Source organism: Ixodes scapularis, unplaced genomic scaffold (assembly GCF_016920785.2).
Source record: "Ixodes scapularis isolate PalLabHiFi unplaced genomic scaffold, ASM1692078v2 PGA_scaffold11__112_contigs__length_91849675, whole genome shotgun sequence".
Classification (NCBI taxonomy): domain Eukaryota; kingdom Metazoa; phylum Arthropoda; class Arachnida; order Ixodida; family Ixodidae; genus Ixodes; species Ixodes scapularis.
In genome coordinates, this window is record NW_024609837.1 from 85090977 (window position 1) to 85112293 (window position 21317).

A 21317-nucleotide genomic window follows, 5' to 3' on the forward strand; every position below is an offset into this window, starting at 1 on the left:
ATGACGGCGGTAAAGTCCCCATCTCATACGCCTCCAAAAACACCTCAAGTAGGAAAGGACATAGCAAGTCCTTGTATGTCTTGTAAAACTCTGCAGGGAGCCCATCAGGTCCTGGTGTTTTAGAATTTGGCAACTCGTCTACCGCGCATCGAACTTCTTCCAGTGTTACTGGTCCACTGAGGAGATCTCGCTGAAGCTGCTTTATCTGGGGCATTAAAGAAACTAAGTTTTTTGCCAACCGGATGTCTAAATGTTGTGTTTTTCCAAAGAGACTTTTGTAATGCAACTCAAATGCCTTCATGATGACTTCTTCGTTGTCTGAGAGTGTCCCATTACATTCTAAAACTCTAATTTTCTTTGAAAGGCCGTTACGCCTCTCATCATCGAGTGCACGACGCGTGGGTGTCTCTGAGGACAAGAAACGCCTACACCGGGACCGTACTTAGTGCACCGTGTAAACGAATGTGCTCGTATTGCTGTAGCTGACATTTTACGCGAAGAATGTCTTCTTGGAACATACCAGGTGTTTCGCACTCCAACTCGTGAAGCATACATAGATTTTTCAAAAGTGTAGCTTCTTCCTTCTTTGCATGAAAGGATGCAATGCACGCGCATTCGATTGCTTCATTCTTAACTTCCTGTTTGAAGGAGTCCCACTGTGCGAATATGCCAAATTTCTGATTCGTTGACACGTGATTAAAACATTCGCGGACACGTTTCTGAAAGTCTTGGTTGTCTAACAGTCTTGTATTTAGTTTCCATAAAGCCCAATTTGGTTGTGCCTTTCGCGGTGCGTCTGTTCCAAAACGGATCTTTACAAGGCAGTGGTCCAAAAAAGAAACTGGTTTTACGTCATAAGCAGTCACGTGTGAAATAAGCGAGCTTGAGACGTAAATACGATCGAGTATCGCATTACTTGAAGCATGAAGGTGAGTGAATCGGAGAGTAGTATTTTGGGAAGCTCCGACGTCAAGAAGGTGATAGTCGAATGCAAGAGTGTTTAGTATGTCAGAACTTCTATCGGGCCTTGCAGAAGGCACTGACCTGTCTTTTATGCTACACACACAGTTGAAATCTCCAAATAAAACAATATGTTTGTCGGTGCTGAGAAATGGGATCAGGCTTTCAAAAAAAGAACGACGCTGTCTAACGTCATTATAGGCATATATGCAAATTAATCGCCAGTAGGTACCGTATAAAAGAAAATCGCAACATATGAACCTTCCCTTATCGTCGACAGAGTGAGAAAGTGATGAATACCCTAAGTTCTTGTTCAAAAACAAAAAACACCCTCCCGACAAGCCATCAGCATGACTGACGCATACCTCGTAATGTGAGAGGAAGGGGTCCAGTGCACGAGCAGTATCCTCGTCAGACGATATCTTTGTCTCTTGAACAGCAACAAAGTCAAGATGTTCCTTTAACAGGAGCTTGTACAATTGAGACTGCCGTGCACGTGAACACAGTCCTCTCACGTTAATGGTAGCGAAGCTGAGGGGAGATATCAGGAAGGCTTCTAGTTAGGGTGGGAGCACATCGTCATCGTTCCTCACGTCCAGAGCTTCAGATTGCGACGTCTTGTTGCAGAGGAACTCTCGCACCGCAGATGGCTTGCGTTTCACCTCACTTCCCTCGTCGTTCTTGCTCTCGGCAATAATACCTGGGGCGGAGGGCTGGGCATTACTTGTCGTCGTAGGAGCTGGTCGTTTCACCGATGTGCCAGCTAGTGGACGTCGTGGCGCGTTCGCGTCGGGCAATTGCTTGCTGGCACGGTAACTCAGGTGGTGCGTTAAGGGATGGAAACTCGCTATCCGACCAATCTCTCTTCATTTCCGTGACATACTCGGCTGGTGTTGACAGTCCTGGCAAGGTGCTGGCAGACTCGGGGTCGGAACGAAGTGCTTCTGGTCGCTGTGTAGACGTTTCCGACTCGGTCCTTTGTGCCTTGATAAGGGAAGAGGCGATGTCCCCTGTGGCGTCAACGACTTCGCTGATGTCCATAATATGATCGTGGACAACATCGTCTGTTAGGCTTCTCGACTGCCTCAGCTTGTCTGCGTAGGTGGTGACGCACTCACTCGCGTCGTGTCCGTAGCGTCGGCACTCGCCGCATCTCGGGACTCTGCACTCACGACGGATGTGACCAACTCTGTTACACCGAAGACACAGCGGTGGCCGACCAGGGACGAGCACCAGGCTTCGACAGCCGAAGACCGTGAGCTGATGTGGAATATTCGTTGCATTCATTCCTTCTTTAAGTGTCAGGGTCACCTCTTTGTTGAGCGTTTCCATTTGCTCCATTCCAGAGCACTTCCATTTTTCTCGTGCAATGGAACGGACCGTGCCAAAAGGCGCCAGGGCCTCTTCGATTCTCTGGTTTTCCATGTGTACAGGTAACCAGAGAAGTTTCAGCTTCACATCTCTGGTGTCGGGATCGATTATGAGGCATCTGCGTCCCTTCACGGTAAGCTCCATTTTGTTTACAAGCTTAGTTTTACTTAAGGCGTTTGCGCACGTTACCAGCCAGACATGGCTCATCTGAAATTGGCCTATTCCGATGATATCTTGGGCGTCGACAACATCTCGTAAGGCGTCACGGAAGTCTGGGGCTCGATAGGGTCGTGCGGCGAGATCACCATGAAGAAAGACGGAGTTCAGGCTCAAGTTACCTGTGGGTAGACGAGGTAGCACGGTCCGGTATTCATTGGTCAACATTTCAGTAGTACTGGCCGAAGCCTCAGCGGTTCCCCGGCCGGTGGCCGGTATATTTTCCTCGGAGAACATCGAAAACACGACCGTTCTCAGCGGCGTCTTCTTCTTTCTCCGAGCTACCAAGCAGACGATCTCTGGCAGCGCTAAACACCAATTTATTTCTATCGAAAAAGTCCTATTGCGTTTTGTTCTTTATTCTTTTTCTTATTTGCTGACTCAAACTTTATGGACTTGCTGTCACACATGGCGCTCCTGCCAGGCACTGCCACGATTTATTTTATTCATGTTTGGAGCCCCGGCACGCTCTCTCTGCCAGCGAAATAGCCGTTTTGCCAACCAAGCGAGACTGTCCATGTCGGCCATTGGTCGTGCCGGTCGTGCCTTACGGTTCCACCAGCGCATTACGGTAAGATCGCAGAAGACAGGCGCATGCGCAGTTCGTACCGGAGGACCCATCGTACCGTATCGGATGTGCAAAAACGGTTCCCTAAAACTCTCTATTAGGGAGTTTTAGGGAACCATTTCGGGAGCATCCGATATGGTACGATAGGCCCTCAGGTACAAGCTGCGCATGCGCTCCCGCAGAAGACTCCTAAATGCGCAATTCGCCCCATACGTGCCCCATACGAGCAGCATAATTCCGCTAGGAAATGACCAGTCATGTCGAACGGCAATAAAGATTTCGTAGTCCTCAATGTGAATGCCAGAAGCGTGGTAAATAAAGTCGTTGAACTTGAACATATCTTCATTGAACATAATCCGCATGCTGTCATTATCACTGAAACCTGGCTGAACTCATCAGTTTTAAATTGTGAAATCGTCCCATTCTGATATAAAATTTACAGAAAGGATAGGGAAAGTAAAGGGGGTGGCGTCGCCATAGCTATCAAGGATTGTTTAGACTGTACGGAATTTGAAGGCGCCCCTGACATAGAAAGTAAATGGTGCAAGATTAGGTTTGGCCACGTTGAATACATTTTAGGCGCTGTTTATCGCCCGCCCGGAACGGGACTAGAATTCGTGAATAAACTGACTGACTTTCTAGATAAGCGCCGCGCGCACTCTCGTAAAGTTATCATTGCCGGCGATTTTAATCTTGCTGATATTGATTGGGATGGTTCCGACCTCTCGTGAAGCTTTGGTTTCTTCCGCTCTCCTTGAAATGTTTTTTTCGCACAATCTGACACAAGTTGTCAGAGAACCCACAAGAATTCAAGGTTCGTCCAGTTCACTTCTGGATTTGTTTCTTGTTTCTGACGACTTGCTATGAACCACTTATGAGTGTAGTGTGTTGCCCGGTATCTCAGATCATTGCCCATGGTCCTTTTATCTCTTCCAAACTTAACAACCCCTTGCAGAAAGTTTACATATAGCGTATACCAGGATTTCAATCAGGCCGACAATGAGGCCATCCTGGACGAACTACTTTTGGCACAAGGAACTTTCCAGGAAATGGCTGATACTCCAGCACTTTCGGTCAACTACTTGTGGCTTTACTTAAAAGAAGTTATAATTAAGTGTATGACTAAGTATGTACCCACTAGGACAGAGAAGGCAGCGCACAATCCCTGGATCAATAGAAATATTATTCATTTAAAAAGAAAGATATCACGATGTCGGGCTCAAATTCGTCGAACAGCCACTCCCAGTGCGCGTGAAAAAATCAGGTCGCTAAGACAGAATCTCAAAACGTCAATTAAAGACGCGAAACACAGATATTATAACCCAACGATGCCGGCGTTTTTAATCTCGTCTCCCCGCAAATGTTGGCGGCACCTTTCACCAACAAAAGAGGGCGTGGAAAAACTTGATGTCGATGGACACACGATCGAAGATAACTACGAAATAGCAAATTGCTTTAATGATTTTTTGCTACTGTGTTTTCTTCTGATAACGGAACGACGCCTGTGTTTAACCAATTGGAAGAGGTTCCAGCCATTCCTGATGTACAGTTGTCTCGGGAAGGAATTGTAGATCTGTTACTTCACCTAGACTGTAAAAAAGCAACCGGATACAATAAAATCCCAAATACGTTTCTTCAACGATATGCCGAGTCTCTGTCCCATTATGTTATTGTCGTTTTTGAGAGATACCTGTCTTCAGGCTCATTACCCAATGACTGGAAGATTGGTAAAGTTGTGCCTGTTTTGAAGTCTGGTAAAGCTACCTCCGTTAACGATTACAGACCAATCTCACTAACATCAACATGTGGGAAACTTTTAGAGCATACACTTTCGAGCCATATTCACTCCTTCTTAAGTCATTACTACTTATTAAATTGCTCTCAGCATGGCTTTCGTAAAGGGGTATCTACTATTACTCAGCTGGTTGAAGTCACGCATGATTTTTCTGAAGTACTGAACCGTAAAGGCCAGGTTGATGTTATTTTTTTTTTTTTAGATTTAAAAAAAGCATTTGATAAGGTTAACCATAGGAAATTATTACTCAAATTAAAATATATTCTGAAAAACCCAGGTCTCATCAGATGGATAGAGATGTTTTTGTACGGAAGAAGACAATTTGTAGAAATTAAAGATAAACATTCCGATTTGATCGATGTAAAATCAGGTGTACCTCAAGGAACAGTGCTCGGTCCTTTTTTTTTTAATATTTATTAATGATATTCTCTTCAATTTAACTGTTAAGGCTAGGCGCTTTGCCGACGACCGTATCTTTTATACAGAGGTTAAGGAGCTGATCGAGTCAACTTAATCTTAACACGTGCTTAGCACGCGTTGGTCAGTGGTGCAATACTTGGCAAATGTCACTAAACTTAAATAAAACCGTTTGTACGACTATTCCACATAAAACAAAGCCCATTGAATTCGCGTACGTCATCGAAGGGTATCCACTAGAAAGGGTAAGCAGTTACAAATATTGCCGCGCGCAGGGCTGAGAAAGCAACGCTCGGTCACGGACCCCCAGAAAGTTCTCGTCTATTCATGTACCGCACGTAACTTCTATCATTTATTCCTGCTTTTGTTTTCTAGAAAGTGCGTGTTCATTCTCGCCCCGATCACGCGACGCTCGAGCCGCTTTCGCCGAATCTTCGAGATAGTGACACACTCTAGATAAGAGGCCGCCCGCTACCTTGTCGAGTCAGTTTCGCACCAGCGTTCGACTCTGCTGCTACGCCGACTTCGACGCCCGCGACGCTCTATTATTATCTTTTGTACTCGTTTATTTTTGGCACAAGTTCGCCACATTAAACGTTTATTTCTTTCTGTTTATTTCCTGTTTTTTTGGTCACCACCCGTGACAATATATGGGTGTCGTTATTTCTCACGATCTCCGTTGGAGTGCTCATATTGATAGTATTGTAAAAAAAAAAAAGCGAATTATAAACTGTGGTATTTAAGGCGGTCTTTGAAACTAAGTTTAATGAACACAAAACTTTTGGCTTATAAAACACTCATTCGTCCGTTGATGGAATACGCATGCGAAATTTGGGGTCCTCATATTGTTAAAGATGTGCTAAAGCTAGAAAAGGTGCAACGACTTGCTTTACGTTTTATTTTTTCCAAATATCGTCAACTGGATTCACCTACGGCACTGTATTCAAAAACAAACATTCCATTACTTAAGATGAGGCGTAAAGAAAAAAGATTGAAATTTTTATGTGTGATTAATAAGGGCTTATTGCAGATAGATAAAACAGCCTGCCTAGTTCCTGACGAGTCGAGAATTACTCGGAACAAACACAGTCGCGCACTTCATCAGCCCCGGTTCTTCAAGGACTGTTTCAAATACTCATCCTTTCCACAAACCGTTAGTGACTGAAATCTTCTTTCGGAGGAAGCTGTGGTATGCCAATCACTTGAAGCTTTTTCTTCTTATATAGCATATTGCAAAATGTGAAATAAAATGTTGTCGTTTTTTTGTATGTTTTTTTCGCCAACGCATTATAGCGCATCACGGATCTAATTTTTTTATCTTTCAATGTCAAAGCATTTTTTGTGATTATTGGTGATATCTTTTATAGTACCTTTTCAAGCGTGTGCTGCTCTTGTTGTTGTTATTTTCTTTGTACACTTGTATACCCACCGTATGATGGTCTCAATAGAGACTGATAGTATTTTGAAATAAATAAAAAATAAATAAATAATAAATAAATTCGTACCGGAGGGTCTACCCTACCGTATCAGATGCGGAAAAACGGTTCCCTAAAACTCCCTACTAACAGAAAACGGTAACAGTAGCCGAAACGTTATATTTTTCGGTTTGAGTCCCTGACTCGAATAGAGCAGCATAACAACTACGTAATAACGCTAAAAAAAAGTTTACCATTATCTATTTTTGTGCGCCCCACTTGTCATGTAGCAAGTAACGCTACGAAAGTGCCCGTACTTGGCATGCCAGGGATCGATTGCCCCGTGTACTTCTCTCAGCAGCAAGGCTTTCATCCACAACGGACAAGCGCGATCTCGAAGCAGGCTCATACGGCATGATTCTGGCGAGACACACGCCGCGCTACGCGCCCCGCTTTTTTTGATAAACTTTACCCTCCGCTCGCCTCCGCAACTCTGCTTTTCCTCCGCTTTCACCGCGCATGGGCAGTAGTGAGATTGCTCCAGCGTAGCGGGAGAAACCAGAACAATCTACTAAAACCCTTTTTTGTTGTGATGCACATGGTAGACTGTTCATAGTGCAACAGAAATTAACTGAATCATTAATAATACGTTCTAAATTCACCGCACCATCCTAAGAAATCCAAGTATAAAAAACAACCAGGCACTCAAGTTATCGTTACCGCCATTGAACATGTTCGCGAAGGCAGTGGCGGCCGAATCGCCGCTGCCGCCGCGAACATGTTCGATGGCGGTGACGACAACTTAATTCTTCCCTTTTTCAAGTGCCACCAGGCGGCGCGGCATGTGTATCGGCGAAATGGAGGAACGGGGGCAATTTCCTCCCCTTCCGATGGCAACAGGGAGGAACGTTATTTCTTTCTCCATTTTTCCTCTTTTTTTTTTTTTTTTTTTTTTTCAGAGCGCATATTTGAGGCGACGAGCAGTGCGCTACTAGAGGATGGAAGTGACTCCGCATTACTTCTGTGTCTCGTTGTGGAACCAACAGGAAACTAACAAACTAACCCAAGTACACTTACGAACTGTGTTGTTTTCCTTTTCAATTTGAAGTTGTTACAACAAATCCTGAAATAATTGCCGCGTTTTACTTGGACTCTCCGAGTGGCAAAATTTTAGAACCGATGCCTCCTGCTTCTAGCGCGGGCTCCGTCAAATTCTCTTAATATGTGGCAGTCCCCATTGCTGTATTAAAGGCTGGTTCACAGATTTGAACCAGTTGCGTCCACAGCCGCCAAAACGACAACAACAACAAAACCACAGGGGAAACTGCGCCATATGATTGTCTCACGAGGTTGATCGATGGAAATCGTGTCTTGATTGATAAGAAAGTTTCGCCTGCCTATAGGGAGTATTCACTGGGCGCCATATTTGTGGGTGCTGTCTAGAACGCATGCTCATAACGAGCCCACATTAATAGGCTGCTAAGACCGGCAATCTTGAGGGTGCGGAATGCACGTTGCAAAAGAACTGTGGAAGCTCGCCATCAGCACGCGATCAGCATTCGCGCACACAGCTATGGCCGCCAGTGAATGCTTCCTATAGGAAGTATTCACATCCTATAGGAAGTGGCTAGATACGACTTCCAGCCGAACGTCGACGCTGCGCTCGTATCTAATTCGTCTGCGTTCGATCTCATTGTGGTGACACCAAAATTCTAATGCACAGGTTTTGATTGTCTTCGGCGGGTTTATTTAGACCCCTTCCCAAGACGGCGAGAAAATCTTGCAGTTATCCGGCAAACCCGATCTCGCTCGTGTCCGGTGTGAAGGTATTTGCGGTTTTCCGAAATGGCCGGTTTAGTGAGGGTCGGAGATGCGCGCCGCTGCTGAGCCTGTCTAGTTTGCTGGCTTCACTGAGCGGCACAAAGTATTTCTGGTAATACTAGGGAGCTAGGGTGTTATGAGTGCAGGTCACCTCTTTATCCTTAAAACAAAAACTTTTTAACTCCGGAGCAAAACCGAAACTTACCTTTATTTTGGATTTAATTTCTCGGTATCGGTTTTAAGTTCAGATTCTTTCGTAACTCAAAATGTGTCCCACACCGTAATTATTTAGTTAAAGAAGTTGTTCGTGGAAACCTTCGTCCCTTTAAAGACAGGGCCTTTCATGCACGTTAGAGGTAACATAGAATGCTGTAGTTGTTGAAAAATTCAGTGCTGAGATTTGTGCGTTCTTGCTGCCTTTTCTCGCTCACTTAATTGTGATATAAAACAATGAACTGCGGGCCCTTCAATGGCTTTTTTGCTATTTAGAAGATTAGTTGCTTTAATATCTTCCCCAGCACAAGAAGAACAGAATAAATCCGATTTATACGATATGTTCACAAAACGTATCAATTAAGAAACGCTGTTCTCACCAGAAAAATTCAAAGACGGAATCCAAGTCAGGCAGCTGAAGTGTGCATGTTTTTAAAGCAACACGTGACGGATGAGTTTCTATTGCATCCAGTGTTTGACTGTTTGTCTATCTTGATAACTATGTCAGAGGTTTTCACGTGCTAAAAAGAAAACAAAATGACACCTTTCAGAAAAAACGATTATCGTTAAATGGCGTATTTCTGTGACCGTAGGGGTTAATTGGGGGCATACATTGCCGCGATTTGTATTAATAATAATATAAATATTAATATTCACATATTTTAACACTTAATTTTCAAGCTCTAAAATAATTAGTTGCTTATGATCTAATTTCAAACGCGCGAACAAGCATGACATTCTAAAATGCGCTAATTATCATCACTGGTGTCAATTGTAGCATTTTCAATTACCAAGTTATAAAATAAATAAAGTCTCAAATCAATCACAACATCCTAGCTAATGTGAGAAATTTATGTACAATTAGATTAATTGGGGATGTTATCAAAGTAGCGACCCTTGACCATCGGCAAAACTTCCAAAGTCGCTACCAATATCCTTCAAGGCCAAATACTCCCCCCCCCCCCCCCCCCACAAAAAAAAAACCAAAAAAAAACGATTACTTTTTTGAAAATTATTACTCTTTTTTAACAATCATTTCCTTTCGTATTTGTTCGCCGTCGTTTTGCCATCCTCAGCCTTTCCAGTTCGAAGGAACGCCTACCTGCTTGCGCGTCTACTCACTGCAGCACGTTTCGCTGGTGTTGGAAAACGGTGAAACAGTAGTGAATTTAGCATTGCATATACGAGCGAACGCAAAAGCTGTGTGCTTGCGTTAGCCTTGCGTGTTCCACACTGCGCGTGCGCGGAGCCCAAAATTGCGGTCTTGGATCGGAGTATGGCAATGATGCGCACGCGCAACGTGGAGCAAGCCACCCTAACGCAAACGCATAGCGCTTGCGTTTGCTTCTATACGCAATACTCAAACTCTCTAGTATAAGGTACAATCCCATACCCGCTGCAACACCACGTCGGGACAGTGAAGAGTGTTGTTTGCGTTCGGAAACGACATTTCGCGAGCCATGATCGCGAGCAGTTCCGCCGTGCCCGCTGAGCAGGAGAGTCTGGGGACCTTCACTAGAGCGCTTTCCTTTTCCGCCGCGGGAGGGCGAGCAACGAGCTGGAGACGCGAATACATGGCGCGTGTCGTGCGCCATTCGCTTGGCACAGATGTAGCACAACTTGGCCTGGCTATGGCTAGGTTTACATGGACGCCATCGTAGCGCAGCGAATCGAGCAGGAACCGATCACGCGCACCCTGTCTCTTTACGCCTTCCTCTTGCACCCCTCTACTTCCAATCAAAATAGTCAAATCTCGATTCGATGCTCTACGGTCGCAAACATGACTACATTTACATGCATGCAACCGTGGTGCATGAAATCGAGCAGAGACCAATCACAGGCAGACTGTCTTACTACATCTTCCTCTTCTACCCATCTGCTACCAATCAAAATAGTCAAATCTCGATCCGATGCGCTACGGTTGCATTACGGTGGGTTGCATCCATGTAAACGCAGCCCATGTAAATGCAGCAGCTGTGACGCCAATGCTACAGGTTCCCGTGCAGTCGCGCAGCTTTGAGCGTCTCCCAAAGCTGTAGACGCGCGCTCTTCCCTTCTTCAGAAATGCCCCGCGCTTCAGCACGCTCGCTCAGGTTGCACGCGAGCAATAAACGTGAAATAAAAATAAGAATTACAAAAAAAGCCGAAAGGAAATCATTGTTAGCGTTTTAATAAAACGCCAAGTGTGGTGCACTATGTTTTCTTTTTCTTTTTAGGCCTTATTTGCGCTAATGAGCAGATGCTGAAAGATGCTTATAAACCGTTTCTATGCTTACAAAACCACAGCCAAGACTGCTACGATTTCTCGTCGTTTGGAAAATGAGCAAAGCACCCGCCATACGCACGAACGCTGAGGATCGTACAGGCCAGAAGCTCTTTGCTTATAAAAGGCTGGGCTGTGAAAATCGCATTGCTCAGCATGCGATCTTCACAGTTCAGCACGCAAGTGTTCGTCGATTTCGAAAGCAAGCAACGCACGCGCCGTGCGTACTAGCGCTGAAATGGAACCACGGTCATAACCTATTTTCTACCTACGACCGTAAGTCGTACAAATCTGGCCCTTGTCATATATGCTCACATCAAAAGGCTCAACTCAGTCGAGCAAATTTGAGCAGCAAAATTTGCGCTGGACAAATGTGTTTCAACACGCCGCTGCGTATTTGTCGGAAACCAAATTCCATGCGGCAGACAAGCGATGAACGTCTCCAAAGTCAATACATGATGTCAAGGCGTCAGTTGGCGTGAGCGACTTCATCTGCACCACGGTGGAAGAAACACATTTAGGTGATGACTTTCAGTCCGACGCGGTGACCACATTATGTTCGGCGCACCGAGCTCTTCACTCGCACGGGGATAGATGGCAAGTATCGGGTCCATCCCAAACCGACCGCTCTCGTTTCTTTTAGTGGTGGTCCCACATTCCCTCGCTCACCGCTTCTTGTTGTAGCTCACCGCCGCCACGCTGCCACCAAGTTCAGTTTGGTTCAGTATCCCTTGAAGGCCTGATACAGCGGCCAGGCCTAGCGCTGTTAAACGGCCAAGGCCGGCTCTAGTGACTGAAGGCTTCCCGTTGAAGGCGTTATGAAAAAGGTGACCATTTACAAAAATTAATTTCTTCAATCATCGCGTGACTTTGCCAAGACATGGAGTCTTATAAACGAACTCCGCGGGATTCCTGTACGGGCAACCTCCGAATTGGAGGTCTGTTTTGGACGCGGTGCATTTTCACTCGCAAACGAGTTTAATGCTTATTTCGCTTTGTTTTCGGGAGTTGTCAAAGACCGGGAGGAAAGAACCCTAACCCTAGAGAGAAGCGTAGCTCCGTCTGCTTTCCTTCCGTGCTTGGACAGGCAGGAGTTGTACTCTTTAATGTCTGGCCTCAGCTCCAAAAAACCCGCTGGTGGAGACAATTTTGAAATGGGTGAACTCCGAAGAAACTTTAACGCCTCGTGTAATGTGCTACTCATTCTTCTAAACGAAATACTAACTTCTGGTTGCATACCGGTCAACCTAAAGACTGCAACGGTTAAGCCGTTATTCAAGGGTGGGACTAGAGGGAAATTTGAAAGTTATCGCCCAATATCAATTTTGCCTTCGTTGTCTAAAATTTTGGAGAAGCATCTGTTCAACGTTATGACCTCATTTTTATAGAAGCATGACCTTATGTCGCCCTGCCAATATGGTTTTGTCAAAGGCCGCGGCACACAGCCTCTACTGGAAGAGCTATCGAAAGTGTTGAACACCAGTTTCGACAATAATCAAATCTCCTGTGCTCTGTTTCTTGATGTATCCAAGGCTTTCGACACAGTTAGTCATGACATACTGCTTCAAAAACTGAATCTTTATGGTTTCATAGGTTCATTTCTTTCACTTCTTACTAACTTTTTAACCAACCGGTCTCAGATGACTTTGGTTGGCGACCGAAAAAGTTCTAGGGCTTGGCTAATAGCGGTAGTGCCGCAGGGCTCTATTTTGTCACCTCTATTATTTAACATTTATGTTAACGATGTGCAATGTTGTATTCAGAACTGTACCCTTTATCAGTACGCGGATGACACCCTGCTTTTATCTCGCCATATGCAATATAGTACCGCGATAGATATGCTACAAGATGACGCCATACACCTGATGAATTGGTTTGCGTCAAACTTTATTATTATCAATTGCTCAAAAACAAAATTTGTATGTTTTTCAAACCCGCTGAGGAGTGTTTGCCTAGATAGGCCCTTGATTTTGCATACGTCATGTTGCGCCAATTGTACATGTGTTCCTGTTGAATATGTTTGTGATGTTAAATACATGGGAATCCTGTTCGATTCTGATTTATCCTGCAATACGCAGATGGCAAATATTTGTAAAATAATGAGAAGAGTATCCTGTCTATTGTATTCTATTAAAGTGTTTGTCCCGATGTTAATGTGGATACTTATTATACCCGAGTCCCACTAGAGCGACATACAGAAACAAAAGACAAAGACAAGCCTCAAACCAGAGTCCTTCGCGATTTGAGAGGCTTTGTAGAGTAACGGAGGCTATGCTCAAACACGAGCATCATGCACGCGAGGGTATCTTTGGCAGGCTTGCAATCGCTCGTGTTTACTTCGCGAGCACCGAACGACTAAACGCCTGCCAAAGGTACCATCGCGAGCATGCTGCATGAGTTTGAGGCTTGTTGCTGTCTTTTGTCTCTGTCTGTCGCTCTAGTGGGACGCGGGCATTATGCAGACACTGGGATAGAGTATTTTAAGGTATGGCATTACTTTATTTGGAAACTCTCCCAAGCGATTCCATACCAGGATTGATGGTATCTTGAAAGGTGTGCTGAAAAGTGTAGCTTACAGCTCGGAGTTTCTTGCAGAGGACAACTTGTTTAAATCGTTTCAGTTGCCTAATTTTGAGAGCCTGTTCAAGCACACCATTATCACCAGGCACTACGGGGACAGTTCCTTTAAGAATCCCAAGCATGTGTCTAATCTTTCAGGAGCAATCAACGGTTTGAAGTGCCCAGAAGAAGAACGCATTATGGAGAAAGCGTAAGATCATTTTACGTACCATAGATATTTAATGAGCTTCACGAAGACTTGCATGACATAGAGTCGGTGCAAAAATTAAAGAAAGCTCTCAAGTGTATTTCCTAAAGCCCATCTCAAGACCGATCGAGAAAAAAAAATTCTGACGTTTTGTGTATCTCTGCATTAAGTTTGATGGTAATGCTGTGTCACATAGTGTGAGCAATCATATTAAATTACCTTTTTTTTTATTTAAGTGAATACAGAAACAAATTTTGTTAGCATTTGTGTTTTTCTGTTTCACTTCACGAGCAGCATGCTCATCAAGATGGTGTTCATCATACAAGCCCTAGTGGGCTTTGATGAACCCGTGTTTGCACCTGTGTTCGTGTTCGTGCAATAAACTATTATTATTATTATTATTTTGATAATAATATTATTGTTATTAGTATGAACCCGTTTTTGCACCTGTGTTCTGTGTTCGTGCAATAAACTATTATTATTATTAATATTATTATTACTATTATTATTATCATATTGCACGAACACAAAATCAGGTACAGACACGGGTTCATCAAAGCCATCTAGGGCTTGTATGATTAAGACCACTCTGATGAGTACACGCTGCTCGTGAAGTGAAACAGAAAATCCCAAATGCTAACAAAAATTTTTCCCGGAGACACTTAAATAAAAAAATTAAAAAGTTAATTTAATATGATTACTTACACTATGTAACACAGCATTACCATGAAACCTAAAGCAGGTGTGATGGTAATAATAAAAAGAATAATAAAAAATAATATTAATCAAGAAGCAAGAATAATCTTTTAGGTGTCCAGTAATGATCATGCGGTCTTGGTACTGGCCCACTGCAACTTCCAGGCTACAATAAAAACGAGAAAAAACTCAAGGCATTGAGTAAAGGACATGATATATATAACTCAGGCTGACACAAAGGTACAACTTACACAACAAGCAAAGAACAAAACACGAAAAATGATTTTGAAATCATTTTTTCAAAAGCTATGGAGCACTGGAGTTTGAATAAAAAGGGAACGCAGATTAGGTAATCGAAGACTTCGAAAAATACCGATGTTGCTTGGGAAATTGAAATGATATAAAAACGCTTGTGGGGATTCCTTTCAATAAAGAATTAACCTTGGACAACCAGCGACCCGAATAGTAGCCAAACACCGTATTGAAGGATACAGTAAGCAAGCGCATGGACGATTATTATTCTAACACCGACTGGCATAAAAGCTTTACTGTTTGAAGAATACAAGACACAGTTCGTAATTTGCTACAAATATATGACCTATTTGTGTTCCATGATATATCAAAATTAAAATGTACACCTAAGTATTTCACGTGATCGACAGACTCGAAGGATACACAGTTGCATTGAGCAGAACAGGAAGGGGAAGATTCAATTTTACTTGAGCCTGATGTCTTCTAAGAGGGTTATCAAAACAGCCAAGCTTTGTTTTAGAGATGTTTATGACTAGGAGGTTGTCAGCGAGCCAGTTCATTTTATGAGAAGAGTTTGTTTCGAGTGCGGGTAGAGTGAATCATAAAAATTAATGTGACGTGAAAAAAATGGTATCATCGACATGTTTCATTCTTTCACTGTTTCATTCTTTATTGCCTGACGAGGCCTCTCCACCCATTACAGTTCGACAGTAATAAAGCAAAAAGAAAAATACTAATAAAAACAAGAATCAACAACACGTGATAGAAATATTTAACACTTTAAAATACAGCGAAGTATTATACGGATAGCTAAACACACTTATGCTGTTAGAAAAAAAATGTCGACTGCTAATTCAATGCATCAGCAAACATCACAAAAAGCACGAACATACTAGAAAGATAACACCATCAAAATCTTAAAAGTTTACATAACAAAAATAGAAGCCCTATTTATGTACCAAACAATACACGCATTAATTATTTACATGTATTCATAAGAATACATCCGGCAACATAACGAGAATATTCACAGGTTGTATGGAATTACTCGATATAATGTCTTATTGCGTACCTATTCATTTTTAAAAGCTGTGGTTTTATTTATGAGAACACGTTTGACATTGGTTTTATATTTGAGAAAAAAGTCTGAATATTTACATCCTCCTTCCAAATTATCAAGAGGACCGGTTATTCGGTAGTTAAGTTTTGGCATGTCATAATTCGTTCGAATTCTAGGCTCTGGTCTTTTCGTATGCCGAAAAGTGCAGGCTTTATCGTCCCGAGTTTAACTGAACTCTACGTATAGATTATTTTTATTAATAAATTTGGTAATGTAAAATAGTAAACCGGGTCCGCTTTCAGTTTGTTGTGTATTACATAATGCGGCTCACGGTGAAAGCCCTGCATGTCTCCATGATAGTCAGCATACATACGTAGAATTTTATTATGTAACACTGATAGTTGATTATAGTTTCCCTTTGTTGTGGTGCCCCAGACCAAAATGCCGTTTGAGAGCTGGGAATAAAACAATGGTCCAAGATTTCTTCTTTTTTTTTTTAGCCATAGCGGAATTAAGTTTACGATTTTGTGAGTACACTCAATAACTCTGGATAGTTGCGTTTTCATGTGACTGGCATGTGCATTCCACGTGAGCTCTTCATGAATCCAAACGCCAAGAAATTTTTGTTTTGTTACTTGTTCTGAGGCTATATTTTTAAATTCTAGAGTGACAGTGTCATTATCCCTCGGAATTAAAAACAGCGCGAAAAGACGAGAACCAGACGAAGAAGTAGCGCTGCGTCGACCCGTGTTACTTCTTCGTCTGGTCCTCATCTTTTCGCGCTGTTTTTAATTCCGAAGTATGTGCTAACTCGCCCAAGCCTCAACTTTAGCATCGGTCATTATCCCGCTTGTTTATAGGCATGAATATTACGTAAGTATTTGCATGGTTTCGGATTCGTCAATTTAGGTGTAGTTAGCCACTCGGACAAATTCACCAAGTACCTGTTGGTCATTTCTTTGAGCTTCGCTTTGTTCATACCAGTGAAAGAAACGTTCCTGTTGTCTGCATACATAACGGACCCATAAGAGAGCCCTGCGGGACACCATATTTAATTAACAATTTATTTAATGACATTTCTTCAAGTTTAACATATTGATACTGATTTTCTAGATAACTTTGTAGTAATGGTAAAGCAACTTCGAGTATACCACAGTACTCAAGTTTTCTTAGTAAAATATCAAGATGCACAGTATCGAACGCCTTTCTAAGGTCTAAGAAAGGCCAAGTGTGTGTAACCTGTTCTGTATGTTCTCTAAAATTTTATCTTTTATATGAAGAAGGGCTTTATCAGTAGAACTGTTTTTCTGGAAGTCATAGTCTGCTTGAGTTATTGCATTATGCTTTGCGAAAAAAAATGTTAAGCCTGTTGACAATGGCGTGCTCCTATGATTAGATATAATGGACCTTTTCCGAGAAGCGTTCTGCGCACGCGCGAGCGCCCGATGCCAAGCGGTGGAAGTCGGAACGAGAAATCGAGGAAATTCGGAATGAGGCTGGAGATCGACGAGTAGAACACGTAATTGCAGCATATATATAATTGTGTTACACAAAAAAAAAGTAAACGGAAAGAAAAACACGACGTTTGGGTGGGCGCTACAAATTTCCCTCTTTAAATTCGCGTTGGGCACGCGACGCAGCTCAGAGAGCGAAGCAACTGGTAGCGTAGCTCCCACTGTCGATTGGTAGCGCAGGTAGGTCACTTCCTCGATTTTTAGTTCGTGCAGCCACCGCCTGGTGCCGTCGGTATTTGGAAAAGGTCCATTGGTAAGACCAAGGTGGGCTGGTAGGTTTTGGATAACGGTCTCATCACCACCCTTCGTGATTGGGCTCACTCCAGCAATTTCAGTTGGTCAAGAAATGTACCCTTTATGAACATCTCATTATTTAAATATCAAATGATTGGGCTTAGTGTCAATTATGCATTCTTAATGGCAAGAGCCTTTATTTTATCAAAGCCGGTGGTAGCGCAATTTTTTTAGATTTGCAATCATCCCATCCCCTTCGTTCGGTGTCGTGGGAAAAACATAATGAAACTTAAAGACGCTGTTGCGTACTGTATTGATACGAAACTTGTCACGTTTGGTAATTCTGTACATATACACCCAGAGTTGTGAAATACCCATTCATTGCATCTACAAACTCTTGACCAGTCATCCGAATGTCTCCTATTTTGAACTCCTGCATTGGCCTACACATGCATGCTCTTCTCGACAAGGAGTTCACAGTTTCCTACACCTTTCTCGGTTCGTTAGAAATGCCTAATCTTCTTTTTTTTTTTTTTTTTTTTTTTGTATGTGGTAGTCTCTTTTTTTTTTTTAGACGAGCATTCAAATTATTTTTTCTTTTATATATATTCGGCTAGAACGCTAGAATCGCGGTGCTTGATAAATTTATGATACATACGGTCATTTTTTCTATATATCTTTATATAACGCAGAGCTAATTTATGGTGTTCTTATTTTTTTGTTCCGAACACTGGATGTAGCCAACGGAAAGGCTGCGTCGTAACATAGGTGCAGTTTGTAATGGAAGCCTTTGTAAGATCTATTTAAAGGGATTGTCCGGTCGAATCCGGAAGTACTCAGGTTCTTGCGCTCGTTACGTCGAGGAAGCCTTCATATAGACAAACGTTATTTTTATTTTGATATATGATCTCCCATTCTAAATTAAACCTTTCATGAGCCTGTGTACGAAACTGCACCCCGAATTTCGCCATTGTCAATGGCTGACATCCGTAGGTGCTGCGTGACGTCACAAAACGCAAAGGTTTGTCGGATGGTCGGGATAACAAGCGTTGGTCGATTGATTTCTTGTATTTTGTTTCGAATTATATAGTCTCCTAGGCAGTACCTTGCTGAAATACGGTTCTTTTAATGCAGTTCCCAAGCACGTGCAAAAAAAGTCACACCTTTTAGCAGGATATTACTCGCAGACAGCCATAAGCTTCGAGCAAACGTATGCCGCTTCGCGCAAACACAACTGCGACGGACGCCGATCGAACTAGGGGCGCTTGCAAAGCAAAGGATGCAGATTTCGCCTCTGAAGCGGCACCTAGGTACACGAAGCGGCATCTGGGTACACATTTTGGCGGATCCACTGGATCGGTGATGAGGCTGCGGGTCATTCCCACAGAGGCGATGTCCGCGGGTCGAAGGCAAACGGCGAACCGTTCAAATGCATGTCGTAACTTGACCTTAACGAGCTTAGTGAGTCGTAGTCACGCTCCATTTTCACACGTGGGTCAAACAGTAATCGGGCTGCACGCGCGCTAAATACAACTTCTGGTATCATTTCGAGATGGCATAGCTGTTGGTTTTAATTTCGCTGCATAATCAAGGTCTGTTCGATTCGGCCAGGAGGTTCTGAACTATAGTCGGTTACAAGTCAAGAAGGTGGCGGCAAATGCCCCTCAAAGGGAATCTTTGCATTTCGACGATAGGTTCACGGCATCAGGATGATTTTGTGTCGGGATTCACTAGCGGCAGCGCGCGGTTGGTATACCGGTCGGGAACGCGACAGAACACCACACGACAAAACAGCACGCGACAAAACAGCACGGTCGAAACAGCACGGTCGAAACAGCACGCGTCAAAACAGCACGGCGTCAAAACAGCAAGCGTCAAAATAGCACGAGACAAAATAGTACAGCGTCAAAACGGCAAAGCGACAGAAGAGCACGTGCCAAAACAGCATGGCGTCAAAACAGCCCAGCGACAAAAGAGCACGTATGCAGCAACTTCAAGCGCGCTCTTCACCTCCCTTTGCGCGAATATTTTCGAACCTTCATAACCCTTTCATTTATTGTCCCTAGGTTATCAAGGAATTTATCGCCTATTTTATTGCTAAGTCAGTGTCCCAACTGGTGCTGCTGTGTGATTGCTAAAAACAAACGAAGTTAGCAGTAGTTACTACTCCTTAACTGAGCTGATCTCTGAAGAGATTGGGTAGTTAGAAGTGACATCTTCGCGTCAATGTTGGCCGCGTTGTCTAGTCTTTTTTTTTTCTTTTTTTTTTAGACCCAGCGAAAGAGGAAAAGTTATTGGGAAAAAGAAATCCATAAGTTCAAGTTATGAACAGTCTGGTTTGCGGCGGTCCGGTGAGGGTACTCGTCGTTTCGTAATTACCACCTAAGCGTAAAACGTCCCCCAAGAAAAGCGGGAGATGCGCCGATTACAGATGCATTGATAGAACCGGGAAGATAAGGCAACTTTAATGTCGAGCGAATTCAAGGTGTACCATGAGCACGGATTCTGCGGGGATCATTCGCCGCGAACAAGATTTCCCGGAAACACGCGGCTGCGGGTTGCAGGCGAGAAGTTGTTTTGAGTTAAATTCACAGATTATTTCCAACGAAGGGGCCTCGATCGAGTGGAAACCGGTGAAGCAGAAACATGATATAGCCTCAATGCTGTTGCCGTACAGCATGGGCTACGCACACCGTTTCCGCACATACTTCTTTTTTTATTTTCTTTTAACAACTAACAAAAACGCATTGCCGTGCGATTGATTCCTTTATTGGACAACATCACCAGCTAACTTGCGCGTCAATATTAGCAGAACTGCTCGAGAAAAAGCCATAATACGCACCAGCGGGGGCTTCGGTATTGCCCAGGGAGCCTTCATGTGCGCATCGAGTATACTCCCCAGTCCCAACTTGCTCCCATGAGAACGGATTCGACATATTGGCCGTCGACGAGTTGGCTTTCGACGAATTGGCCTAGACCCTCCATTCCTTTACATTGCCTACTTTGAGACATAAATTTTTAAACTCCATACGCTCTATTTAGGGTTCAGCGTTTTTGACTTAAACCGATAAAACCGGTAAAAGTACGACGAAATATTTTTTACGAATTCGGTTTTAACTGAAAGAGGTGAGTATTTTAAAGGGCGTTTGGAGGGATGGGTGGGGGAATGCATTACTGACCGTATGACCACTTCCTTTCGCAGTTTTCAGCTTGTCTCCGAGATCGGTTCAACTTTCAACAAAAGTTGAACCGACGTAATGGTCTTCAGGACGAAATCTGGTTTTTTTACCTGATAGGGATTTTTGTGCCGAATTCTTTGTTCAAAGAAGAGAGTTTAATCGTGAACTGTACAATGAAATTAAAGGGCATTCGTAAATGCCGCACATTTTTTAGCACCCCTAGCTTTCGTCTATATACTAGAGGAGGGCATAATTACGATTGCAGTATTGCCGTTTCTTGGCCTGCGCGAATCAACCACCTCTCGCAGTTGTGAACATAGGGGAAAGACGCACTGAGTACAATGCTTGCAAATTTTTGGATTTTGATATTTGCTTCTTCGACCGAAGTGGTAGTAAAGCTCATCCCTACTGAAAAAAAGTATATGAATTTATATAAGAACTGATATAAAATATCCAAAAACTGATATGCGACATATGAAACTTATATGAAATATCCAAAAACTGATATGCGATATAAGAACTGATATGAAATACCCAAAAACTGATATGCGCCATGTAAGAACTGATATGCAACAT

General features: G+C 43.2%; 1 protein-coding gene across 1 annotated transcript; it reads right to left on the minus strand.

Annotated features, from left to right (window-relative positions):
* Window positions 1-1680: 1680 nt before the first annotated feature.
* Window positions 1681-2538, minus strand: LOC115324412. Its single transcript, XM_029985018.2, has one exon. It carries the CDS (start codon window positions 2536-2538, stop codon window positions 1681-1683), a length of 858 nt encoding a protein of 285 aa, XP_029840878.2.
* Window positions 2539-21317: the final 18779 nt, after the last annotated feature.